The sequence below is a fragment of the Lagenorhynchus albirostris genome, chromosome 17 (genome assembly GCF_949774975.1).
Source record: "Lagenorhynchus albirostris chromosome 17, mLagAlb1.1, whole genome shotgun sequence".
NCBI lineage: Eukaryota > Metazoa > Chordata > Mammalia > Artiodactyla > Delphinidae > Lagenorhynchus > Lagenorhynchus albirostris.
In genome coordinates this window covers 8294727-8307745 of record NC_083111.1, presented here as the reverse complement: position 1 = coordinate 8307745, position 13019 = coordinate 8294727, and the positions used below count along the sequence as shown (strand labels likewise).

Here is a 13019-nt window from a genome sequence, read left to right as displayed (position 1 = left end):
TGTGGTGGGCTGCCTTCTGCCTCTCTTGCAGTATCCAGCTAAGTCATCACATCTGTCCTCACGTTCTCTGATCCTCCCAGGTGGTTGGATTGTGTGCCTTGCAATTATCATGCTCTTCACTTTGCTTCTTTCTGGGACTTTGTTATTAGACTATGATTTATGTCCAGTACCTATCATAGTAACTGACATTAACAGGCATTCAATGGATGTTTATTGAATGGTTAACATATAAAGTAGATAATTAAAATATATTTCAGGTCTGTATACACTGTTAGTAATATTAGAAAGGTGAAAAATGTTTAAAAAAATTTTGTTAAGGAAAAACCCAGAAGCTTTTTCATTAATTATTTTAACCACCTTGTAAGTTGCCTTAAGCTTTGTTCATGTTGTTGTATGTGTGCAAGGCAGGCGGGGGGGAGAGGTAGATTTGTTTCTTTAGAAGAAATAAAGGAAAACATTAACTGATGGGGAAGATGTGTATTTTCTGGGTTTAAATTATCTCATTTAATTCTTAAAAGCCTTCTAATGAGTTACTATTTTATCCGCTTTCCATACTTGTGGAGACCAAAGTTGTAGCAGTGGTAATGTGTTCAAGATGGGATTCAAATGGATTCAAAGGCAGCGCTCTTGGCTGGTGTTCCTAAGCTCCTACACATGGTCTCCTGTTGTGAGATGTTAAACTGAGTCCACTCCAACCCCATCTTTGTGGAGTCCCTCCATTGGTCCTGAAACCAGGCTCTTAGGAATCTTTCTGGCAGTGTTTACTTCTTTTGAGATTTATGTCATCCTCTTCCTGAAGCCTGTCTGTCCACCTTGGGTCACGTGAAAATGATTTGAATCTGGAGTGGCTCTTACTGTGTGTCAGGGAAGCTCTTATAGTTCCTGGCAGTAGGGCTGCTCTTGGGATACCTGCCAGGATTGTACCTGCTGATTATACAAGCCAAGAACAACAGCAAGGATTAGCATGGCCAGTTAGTACGGGTGCCTTTGTGGTTTATTGATTTCCCAGAATGGGAAGAAAATCCACTTATTCTTTCCCATTATGGTCAGGTGTAGTTGGGTAGTAGTGAATGAAGTAAGCTGATACTAGGCTACAGTAATTGTATCAGGTAATTAAATTTGCTATGAATGGTTGATTTAAAGTGCTCACTTCATTTACTTTTTATAACTTACTCCATTTTTAAATTACAATTGGAAGAAAATTTATATATTTATTAAATGTAAACATTTAAAAAATTTTTTCCTAATTTGTCTCATGTGCTCAAAGAGCTGGAAACAAGGTGTGTTTTAAGGGAACTAGTTGGTTTTCCAAATCATGCAGGAGCTGTCGTGGTTGACGTGCAACGTTCGTTCAACCCTAGATAATTACTGTCAAACAGTTGTGGTCATCCTGCTGCTCTTGCCAGTTTAGGAATGGAAGTGGGTTCTGGTTCTGACTGTTAAAACTGAAAGGGAAGAATGGTGAGAAGTTCCAGGAAGGATTTCCTCAAGCCTAAGAGAAGCAGAACAAGAGGTGGTCCTTTGCTTCTGGACATCATCTTGTCTGAAAGAGGAGCTTGCAGCTGGGAGAGCCCAGATTGCCACCCTGAAGATGAAGCCAGGGCTGAGAGCCAGCCCACCTGCTGTTAAGTAATAAACTTCCTTCTTGCTCAAGCCAGTGTGAGTCGGTGTTTTGTTGTTTGCAGCCACATCAGCATCAGAACCGATACATTCATTTCATAACCTGATTTTGAAGATTCATTTCAGAGCTGTATCCTTGCCATGTGTACCTCATAATAAATCCAATTTGAAAACCTTTCATTTGCCTTATTTTATTTATTTTTGTTTAATTTTTGTTTACTTTTTGCCTAAAATCTTGTATGAGACATGGATTTACCACTGTTTTCTGGGGAATACTTCATGGATTAAAATGGACTTGGGTAACAGAAAAAATTTTGGAAACATCACAGTAAAAGCTTCCACATGGGTTATCAAAACAATAAGAATTATTTTAAAATGTGTTTTTGTTAAATATTAGGAAGTTTATAAGGGTCTGGGCAAAGAGATGTGTTAATGCGATCTTCAGCTTCTTTGAAGCTTACAAAATATTTTTGCACTGATTTCACCTCTGGAAAATAGCTGTGACCAGGTATTAGTACATTTACAATTCAGCTGCTGCTTTGGACAGAAAAGAAAGCTACTCAATATTTTCTCTTGTTATGCGCTTCTGCTTTCTCCTGTTGTTTTTCACGTTTTACAATGTCAATTTTAGAGACAAATAGCTCCCAGCTGATTTAGAGAAAACTGTTTATTAGGGGCATCGTGGGTCTGAATATTGATGTACTAGTTGTTTTCAAGCACTTTTAGGATCAAAATGTTTTTCAAATGAAACTTTTCTCAGAATCCAGTAAGAACGGGATTTTCAGGCAGCTTAAATCTTTATTGTTTGATGGGGGAATATTTAAGTGCTTGTTGAACCCATGGAGCACAGTTTTGAAAGCCTGCTACAGATGGGATTAGTGAAGAATGACCCTGTAATTTTTCATCCAAACTGAGATGCTTTTGAGAGTGAAGTCATTATACCAGCACAAAAGACAAACCAGACCGTCCGGGTAAATTAGGCTTGTGGTACTGAAATGGTGGATGCTGCTAGAGCACAAATGGGCATCTCGTTGGTAAATAGTAGCAGGGAAATTGATGTGAGTCCGCCTTGCCTCCTCTACAGCCCTAAGCCTCGCTGGTGCAGCTATAGCCTTGGCCCTGCAGAGAGTCTGCAGCCCTTTAAAGAGCAGAGCAGTCACACACGGGGTGTGCTCAGCCCTTTTGCAGCAGTTTATTGAGCACCTGCTATGTACCAGGTGTTTTCTGAGATGCTGAGAGTGCAAAGATAAATGACTTGATTCTGAAGACTCAAAGTTTAGCCTGTTCATTCAGCAGAACTTGGCCGTAAGTCCATACCTGTTCCAGTAATAGTTAAGAGACGTAAGCATGGCTTATTTAAGTGGAAAAGGACATGGGAATTTTCAGCCCTGAATTTGGAATTTGAAATGAGATGTTTTAATAAGCCTTCATCCCTTACCCCCGTGCCCTGAAAGTGAACTACAGTTAGGGTCTGTGCCTATTTGTGTATGCTTTCTCAGGAATCTATAGTTAGGAGTAGAACACGACTGTATGTATTGGTGTTTGTTTTCTAACGTTAGGTTTTTTGGATAGGTAGTATCAGAATTAAGTAACTAGAGGAAATATAAATGATGAGGTGGGATCCTGTGAATCTGTTTCAGTGTCATTTTAGGATTTGGGGGAGGATGGTGGGAGGGTGTTTTTGTCAGTGGGAGAAAAATGAAGAGATATAGAAAAGGGAACAATAAGGGAAAATATAAAGAACCAAAACAGAAGAGTAAGTGACACTGAAATGAGGATTTTCCAGACTGCAATAGCATATCTCCAATGAGTTGTATAAAGCTGCTTAAGATTAGAAAAGACCTCTCAGTTCTGTCCTGACCTTTTCATTCCAGCTATTGACATGCAGAACACATGCTCTTTAGTAGCTACTCTTGGTACAAGATTCTTGGTGGGGTAGCAAAGAGCCCAGGGTTTGGTAAATGGAATTGTCAGGCTCATGACAGTCTAATTTAGTTTTCTAAATAGCTGTATTTAATTGAGTATGTACTTTGATGTGCTACATATAAAATATCAAAGAACTAGCAGTATAATAGATTTTAGACCAGCATTGACTTTAAAAATCATCTTTCATGTTAATTTACCCTGATGTTTTATTTTCCTTAAGACAAAAAAGGCAAAACATAACTATTTTTCCGTATTTTTTTATGGAATAATATTGCTCATAAATGTTACCGTTAGAAGATTGTACATAGTGACTTATGTATTATTTCCTCTCATATTTAACTATAGTTTTCAAGAAGAATAATTAATTATATATAAATCAAAATATGGAGTACATGCAAATAACAGTAGAAGGTTCCAGAGTCTCTTAATTGTCTTATTGCTGAATTCGGAGTCCAAGAGTTAGAAGCTAATTAGTCACTTACGAACACGAGAGGAGACTGAACTCAGTGAATTTCTTTTGGCAAGTTCAGATACGGCTTTTTATTTTATTGTGCCTATTGTTTTAGTGCCTATATTTTAGAGATCTGTGAATATTCACACAATGATTTATTATTATTTTTTAAATGAAAAGTTCATTTAGGCAAAGAGATGTTAAAGGCCCAGGTGAAGTTAGAGAACAAACTATTTTCCTACTTCAGTTTTTGAGCATATCAACATTTTCCTGTAATATAAAGTCTTGGAAACTTTGAATTACTGGCAGTATTGATGAAGTGTTTGGAAACATTATTTTACTTGGTTTAACATGTCAAAATTTTTTTAAAAAAGAAAGAAAACCTTAAGTTAACTTTGTGAATAAAAATGCAGGCTTTAAAGAAAGATCTGCTCCAAAGCAAACAGTCCCACCAGAAGAGGCCGAGCCGTACCCTTGGCTGGAGGATCAGGTTCTGGAGGGGCCAGGTAAGCTCTCCTCTAATTCTGACTGGTTGCACCTCAGCTGCCAGGTATCCCAGGTAGCAGTGTCCACAGTCATGTTATACCCATCATTTTGTTTCACAGTGTTTGCAGAATGATGAAATGCTTTCTCTTCTTGTCTTCTGAAATTTTATAGTGAACTCTATTCTTTTCTAGAAAAAGTTTATACAGGATCGTTTTAATTTTTGAGATGAAGAATCCAAGGCACAGAGGAGGTTTCTCCTTGTCTGAACATAGTTAGAAACCTTGTGAACTAAATGCTGTGTTTCTTGATTCCAAGTCCAGGACAACTGTGCCATATTACATTGAAAGTAAAATTACACACGTACCGTTACATTAGTTTTGTCACATTATTTAATAGAGGAGGTCTACTGTGTTTCCAGTCCTTTTAATATGAGTCTCCTGTCTGCAACAAAAGGCTTCTCAGGCCTCCGTGTGGTCCTCTGTGCAGCCTGTTTTACATCTGCATGAATTCATAGCTCATTTCAAGTATTTCCTCAGTCACTCAAGGGCCTGTGACCCATAGGATGAAGACTCCTGAAGTCTCTTAATAAATTGGTAAATGAAATTTGGTTCCATTACTATCATTTCCTATTCGTGCTTTGATTTTTGTTGCAAAGTACTGTTTAATTTCTGTACATTTTTCATTTACCCAGTAGTTCTCAAAAATTTGGTTTCATCTTGCCACCTATTGGAAGTGTTAGGTATGACATTGCATATTTACTGGCAACTTTATTACTGAGTCCAGGTGGTATCAATACTTGGGCTGACTTTATCACTAGGTACTGGTGAATACTGTTTGCTTTACCTTCCTTCCTTTTAATAAAAATCAATATGTTGCTCTTATTTTTTGTTATTGCTCAAATAATCCCAGGAGAATTTCCTGTCTCTCTCTCTCTCTCTCTCTCTCTCTCTCTCTCTCTCTCCCATTCCTGTAGAATTGCTGTAATCATACCATGGCTTCAGAGCAAGTGTGATTTTTTCTTTTTTTTTTTAAGGTTTATAATTTGATTGTATATTTGGATTTAGCACCTCAGTTTTACTTTGTACTAGATTAATCTATAATTTTAAAAAATCTTGGTTTTCAAAGCTGGTACTCCGAAATGTACTATTTGATTTCTCTCCTCCTTTTTTTATTCTTTGTTCATATTACTCTTTGCATATTACTGATAACTTGTCTTCCTAAGTCCTTCAGTTATCACCTCATATCCTTTTCAACTTCTTGGTGATATTTGATTTAGTTTAAATGCTGCCTTCTCAACCTTCCTCTTACCTAGGTCTTTACCTTCTGTCTTCTCTGACTACCCACCTATTCTATAAACAGAGGTACATATCTTTCATTAAAACACAATGAAGTAACCACCCCTTTGATCCCCACAGTTCTCTCCATCTGCCTTCCAGTCTCTCTCCTTGTACTGGCTACACTTTTGAAAGAAGAATTTGCAGTTGCTTTTTTGCCTTATTTACACTTAGTCTTTAACTCACTGCAGGCTGGGTGGGTTTTTTTGTTTTTTGTTTTTTTTTTGCCTTTACTCAACTTCTCCCCAGGGGAAAGGAGGGCATCAGAGACTCGTGGAAAGATTACACAGCATGGCGCAGTCACCAAGTTCTAAGCCAGTGCTGGTAGCAGATGATTTTGGAGAGGCGTGTGAAGGCTAGATTGTGGAGGTCTTGCATTTCCTTCTGGGGCTTCAAGGAACTTAGATTTTCATCTGTCAGGCAGAGGAAGCCGTTAAAGGGTTTAAGCAGAGGAACAGAGTGCCAATCTCTACTGCTCTTTACTCACATTATATTTTCTGTAGCTGGTGCTGTCAGCAGTTGTAAAACTGGGAACTCTGCTAGGAAGCTATCGTGGGCATTGTGTGAGGGAAGAACAGAGATTGGGAAGGTCTCCTATAATGCTGTGAGAATATGTATAAAAGTAGTTTGTGAAATATCAACATCTATAAAAATAGAAGGCACTCGGTGCTTTAGAAATGGTTTTGTAGTATAATTAGCATAGTAGAGTCTTACACTTTTTTCAGTCTGAAGTTCAGATTAACTTATTCTGTTTTTGTCACTGAAGATTAGTTTGTCAGTATAACTGATGTCGTTGGCATTATCTCATTTGATGGCATTCATGATACTAAGTCTGGTGCTACTTCTGTTTAGTGAACATAGATGACGTCTGTTAGACAGAAAATTTATAATAGTGTCAATGTAATTATAGCTTCTTGTTTGTTGTATGATATTGCAATAAGCCTGATAATCCGATAAGCACCACAGTGTAGTCGCAATGTAATTACTAATGTTGTTCACGTCTGTAATTTACATTATGACAGATGTGACTGTCAGATGAGGTTCTCCAATGCTGAGAGGATTGTCTTGTAAGGTCTTCTACTCACGCTTCCTGACACCTTCTGGGAGCAGGCAGCCAACCATCCCAGCCCTCATACCAGCCAGGGAGCCCTTTCTCCTGACTATTGGGAAAGACAGTGGTTGACCATGTACTTTAATTTTATTGACCTCTTCCTCCACATTTTATCTTTATTTCCCAGTACTTCCTTTTCTGAAAGCTTTGCCCTTCCCATTTGCTTTTTCTATCGTTAGTGTGAATTTTGTTAACTAGAAACTGAAATAATTTTGCTCTGAGTGAGGTTTTTTTTTTAAAGAGAAATCTGAACCCGAGTTAGTTTCCTATGTTTTAAAATCTTATGAAGTTGTTTAGCATTTATATCTGCTGTCAAAATAAACCCAACTTTAAATATCTACCCTATTTTCCAACATAAAAAACGGGCTAAGCTGATAGGAAAAGGGTACACAGTTGATTAGTCCAATGTATTCATTTTAATGTGTATATGTGGAGGCCATATCTCATGTTCTACATTAATGTCTAGATTTTTTCTACTTAGTTATGTTTTAATTATTTTAGGGCTTCAGAATATTGAGGATGAACTACAAGAACAAGTTCAGTCACTTCTTGATGAAACGGTATACGCAGAACATGGTATGAATTAAAATCTATGTTTCATGCATTACTAAAATAATGGTTAATTACCTTAAATGACTTGGACATTATTTTGAACTTTAAATAATAGTTAAGTGGGCTTTTTAAAAAGCTACTGGAGGACAAGGATTTCTAGAATAACACTACACTCATTTTATTTTACCCCATTTTATTGTTAAGAGAATAAGCAGACAGAGACCAGTGATACATCAAGAACACATACCTCAGCAGCCGGGAGGAGGGGATAGAACAGAACCAAGCGAGCTGTAATGGGCTCTCCTGGAGCTGTCTTCAGCCCTCAAATTATACTGAATGCTTGGGTGGCCGCCACAGCAAAAAAGGGGAAACTTTAAGTTATGTGGGTCACATTACTAGACAAGAAGTAAACATGCTGTTTACTTAAAGAATCTAAAAAGTTTCTTATGTTAAGTTCTGTACAGAGAATATTAAATGATACTATAGAAACCAGTGTTTTTAAGATTTTATAAGACTGTTTCTTGAAGCATCTGTTGATAAAAGCACAGAATCTAACCCCAAAATGTAACAAGGATTTTGAAGAGGGCAGAACACGTGGTGTCCTGATACTTCCGGTGGTTTGGTGTGAGCTGAAGGTAGTCCTAGAGGAAAAAAATAATGTTTCTTAAAAACAAACAGAATTCCCTATCATTTAACTTGGGCTTTTGCAGGCCAGCTAAAGTATCTTACTCAGTCTTAGGTATTTGGGGGTTAAATGTAAAGCATCCCATCCAGCTCCATCTGTGCTCCTTTGGGGAGACCAGCTTTGGCTGCGTTGTAGGTTTTTGCCCTGGGCTGCTAGGAGTCTAGGAGCCTGTGTCCTTTTTTTTTTTCTTTTTTTTTCTGTGTCCTTTTATTACCAGTTTCTTCTCAGCTAGAAAAGCTACTTCACCTGAGCATATCTGCCTGTATAAGCAAACGCAGGCTTTCCCTTCCTATATCTTTTTTTATTTTTTATTTTAACCTAACACAAGGATGATGCAATCTCAATACATGATTGATTTCAATATGTTGAGGTAAGTGCTGTGATGGTGAAACACGTGATGCTATGTGGGGTTAGCAGAGGCTTCCTGGGGAAAATGACATACTGATTTAGGAGCTGGAGAATGGTGTAGTGCTTTGCCAGGCAAATGCTATGAGTAAAGAGTAATGTTTAAGCAAAGGGCATGGCATGTGTGAAAGTCCAGAGGTCAAAAGGGTCTGAAGTGAGGTGGAGGGATGAAGGGAAGGGTGTTTTTACTTGATTCTAAGAGGAGTTGGAACCATTGGAGGGTGGGAAGGAGTGTTGTGTATTCTGTCAGTGTGAAAAATAAGGCGAAGGAGATGTCAGCAGGGAGATCAGATGGGAGGTGGTACCCGTGACCCAAGTGAGTCGAGATGGTTGGTCAAACTAAATTTCACCAAAGGTTCCCAAGGTAGGGGAAGAAGGAAGTGAAGGATGTGGTAGACATTTAGGTGGGTGGGTGCAGGATGCCAGACAGGAGAGAGGAAGCCAGGCTAGCATTGGATTGTGTTCCTTGGACCTCTTCTTTATCAAGACTTTCTCCTTAGAAAATCACAGGCCATGACTTTAAATATTATTTAAATATTAAATATTGCTTCTGAATATGTATCTACGGCCCTCACGCTCATCTAAGCTCCTGGACTGTCTAACTGCATATTCTTATCTCCATTTGTATGTTTTATCTCAGACTTAAAATGTTCCTAAAACTGAATTCGTGATTCCTTTCCATCTCACAGCTCGCCTGCTCACCTGCAACAACGTTTTACTCTTATTCTAGTCTTTACTTAATGGTCTCCCTATCCACTTAGTTGCTTAAGCTAGCATCCTGGGAGTTTTCCTTGATTTCTCTCTCCCCTTCTCCCCTCGTATGTAATCCATCAGCCAATCCCTTCAGCTTTGCCTCCAAAACGTATTTTGACTTCTGCCGTGTGTCAGCTACCACCATCCCCTCTTCGCATCCACTTGGGCCCCTGTTTCCATCTTTGCTCCTCTGCACCCCCCGTTTGATGTGGCCAAGCCCACTGTGCCTTGTCTGGGCCTGGTCTCTCTCCCCTTGGTCACTTTTCTCTAGCTCACCTGGCCTTCCCTTTTTTCTTGGTCATTGCCAGACCTGTTCCTACCGTGGGGCCCTTAACTTGCCCTCCCTTCTGTTAGTGTGTGCGTGTGTGTGTTCCAGTCTTCACATCTTATCAGACCAAACTTGGCCTCCCTGACACCATCTCTAGAGTAGACTCTCTGTCCCTGTTATTCTGTATCTCACTGTCAGGTTTGGGTCCTGCAGTTGCATTTATAAGCTGTGTGGCTTTAGTCAAGTTCTTCAAGCCTCTCATACTTCAGAGTGGGATAATTGCTATCTCATAGGGTTGGTGCAGCAGCTGCAGGAAGGCATGGCAGTGCCTCTGGTGAGGTCCAGCAAACTCTCAGGAGACTGTTTTCCTCACGGCAGGCTGTCCCTGGGCCGTGGAGACTCACAGACAGTGTACGGTGCTCAGTTGGTCTCCCCATGAGAGCAGGGGCTTCCATTGAGTAGATGGCTGAAAGAGCTCAGTCCCACTCACATAAAAACTGTAAAATTAGACTGAGTAAATGAGAGTAAGGGAAAAGGAACATGGCAAGAAGAAAAGAAGAAAAAGAGTTGTACGGTTAGTGACAGGAAGAATTGGTGATTGGTTTGCTGAGAAGCAGAAAATCTCAAATGAGGAGAAACAAGATAGCAGGCTGTGATGAGAAGACAGAAGACAAAAAGTATCGACAGAAAAGGGCCTAATAGTCCAGCAACACCTGAGAACATTACTGGGCCACACCAGAAGTAAAGTGACCAAGGACTCTGTCCTGCAGTGTGTGTGTTGGGTAGCTCCATAGCAGTAAAAGTAGTAGTATTGTTATTACTGGGATGATGATGGTAAAAATATTAACGACAGCAGAAGCAGCACAGCAACAATAAAACCTAAATACTTATTATGGGCCAGGCTTTTTTCTAAGTGCTTCAGTCCTCACAACAATGCTGTGAGTAGGTACTCTTATTATTTCTTTTTTATGGAAGAGAAATCTTAGGCACAGAGTCATTAAGTAACTCTCCCAGGGTCACACAGCTGGTCTAGGGACAGACCTGGATCTGGAGTCAGATGTTCCAGATCGCACACTCCTAGAGCAATACTGCACTGCACACCTGAGTCTAGTTCCCTTGAGTTCTCTCGTTTAAGGGCTACATCCAGAGCATCCTCTGCTTGAGGCCATGGCAAGTTACTACTGGGAGAATGTCTTACACCGTGATGACAAGCTAACCCATGTGGCAGTGGAGTTATGCAGCATGTCCAACGTCTACACAAGAGAAGCAGAATGGTTCAGTGTATCGTGAAAGTCTCAGAAGAGAAAATGAGCATCTTAGCATAACTTAAAGGCTAAACATAGGAACCTTTAGAAGCAAAGTGTAATGCAGCTGAACCAATGCGGATGACGGGGCATACGGTTTAGCTGGTGGCCTAATGTTCTTTGTAATAGAATATTTGCAGAGAGTTACTTAAGATTGTTACATGGAATTTTACGTCAGTTCTCAGTGGAAGGTCGCAAGGTGACCTTTCCTCTGACCTAGTGATAACTGAAGAGGCAAATATAGTAAGAATTCTGAATTCATTTATTCACTTATTAAATACGTATTGAGAACTTCCTATGGCTAGTCATGGCCCCAGGGGCTGGGCATACTTAGTCACCAAAATATGTGAGGTCCCTGTCCTTGGTGAGTTTATGTTCTAGTGAGAGAAGACCTGTTACCCCCTTGGGTGCACTAGCCCTTGGCCAGAGAGAGGACAGAGTTTCAGCATGTGCAGTGGCCCAGAAAAGGGGCGGGGCGTGCCGAGCAGCTGAAGTGGGTATGTGGCAGCCTTTCAGTTGGGGCGTCTGTGTCTGTGTGGGCTGCTGCCTGAGGCCCTTGCTATAGACCTGTGTCACTTTGTTCATTATCATTGTTCAAGGAGAGGACCTGCACCAAGAACCGGATGGACCAGCAGGAGAACTGCAGCCCGAAGATGGTATCTTTGCAGAAAGTGATACAGATGACAGATATGAACCTGTGGGGACTGGAGCAGTGCATGAAGGTAGAACACAATTTTTTGGTTTCAGAATAAAACACAATAGGTAATTTGTAATTACGATTATTGAAGTTTTCTTAAACATCTTTAAAACCAATATTTAGCTTTTATCTAAAGTTTTTTTTTTTTAAGTTGAAAACTTCAGTTAAAATCAGTCTTTTCCCTAAAATAAATAGATATCCCAATTTTTTAATTCAAAGTACGTTAGGGGAAATTCTAAGGATATATACATTTCTTATAGGATGTAAGTGAAATCCTTCAGCACATTTACTTTTACTGTACTCTCCTTCCTAGAGTACCATTTGTTGTAAGAAATTCGAACAACTGATGAAATATTGACCTTGATAATCTATCACAGGCTCTTGTTCTAAAATAAACTCTATTACTACAGGGGGTAGAATACAGTTCATAGCCTAGGCATTGACAAACTTTTTCTGTAAACGGCCGGCCGGTCAATATCTTAGGCTTTGCGGACCATGCAACCTCTGTCCCAACTACTCATCTCTGCTACCACGGTGCAAAAGCAGCCCTGGACAATGCCTAATTGGATAAGTGTAGCTGTGTTCCAGTAAAATTTTAATTAGAAAGTCAGGAGGCAGGCCCAATGTAGACTACATATGGACCACAGTTTGCTGACATCTGTGTATATCAATATTTTAAATTAAATGCTGGTTATTTAAATATCAGTTGAGTAGTTTACTTTGTATTATTTGCAATAGGCAAGTCAGAATTATTGCTATTCACTACTGACGTATAGAAAAATTTTTATTCGTATACTTATTGCTCTGCTCTGCTTTAATGTGAGGCTACCATGATTATTTGGAGCCCTGCTGAATTAAGTCCACATGCTTTGTTCTTGTGGTATCTATTCTCTGTACTCTTTTCTTAAAGTAGTCCTTTAAAACCTTAGTGGTTTTAAGCCACAAGTTTTGTACTCTGACTGATTTTTGTCATTTTATTTAAAATATATAAATGATATCATTTTATACTTAAAATGAGTACTAAGGGAACCTTGTTTATTTAAGAGGGATGTTGTATTTCTAAAGAGTGATACAGGAAAACAAGCCTATGCTGAAACCAGGGGGAGTGGTTCGTGGCACCAACACAAAGTGAACAGTTACGTGATGCACCCCGCTGTGTAGTAATCGTCAGAGTCTGTAGGACCCGTGTAACAACACAGCACCACCGGCCGCCAAGGGTCTAGACTGGAGGTGCCTGGTAGGGTTCAAGGGTTAGCTCAGCCTAAGTTGAGTTCAGAGAGCCAGACAGAATGGTAAGAAACAGGCGGTAGATCGGATCCGCAGCGCTAGTCAAGGTAGGAAGGTCTGGAGCCATAAAAAAAAAAAAAAGAAAAGAAAATAGGCATTTACAGACTAGCTTTTGAACTTTAGGCCTTTAGTTATCATGC

At 39.6% G+C, this 13019-nt stretch overlaps 1 protein-coding gene across 8 annotated transcripts in view; it reads left to right on the top strand.

The window, feature by feature from the left end:
- Window positions 1-13019, top strand: part of ASPH (aspartate beta-hydroxylase) — a 256661-nt gene that overhangs the window by 59059 nt on the left and 184583 nt on the right. For 6 of the 8 annotated variants that reach the window (XR_009536458.1, XM_060128093.1, XM_060128092.1 and 3 more), the window contains 3 exons: window positions 4411-4503; window positions 7430-7504; window positions 11495-11617. Coding sequence is in view for 7 of the 8 variants with exons in the window: in XM_060128093.1 (XP_059984076.1) it covers window positions 4411-4503; window positions 7430-7504; window positions 11495-11617 (291 nt within the window). In the remaining variant the exon portion in view is untranslated. The remainder of the gene's footprint in view (window positions 1-4410; window positions 4504-7429; window positions 7505-11494; window positions 11618-13019) is intronic. The other 2 variants (XM_060128096.1, XM_060128094.1) reach the window with 1 other exon arrangement.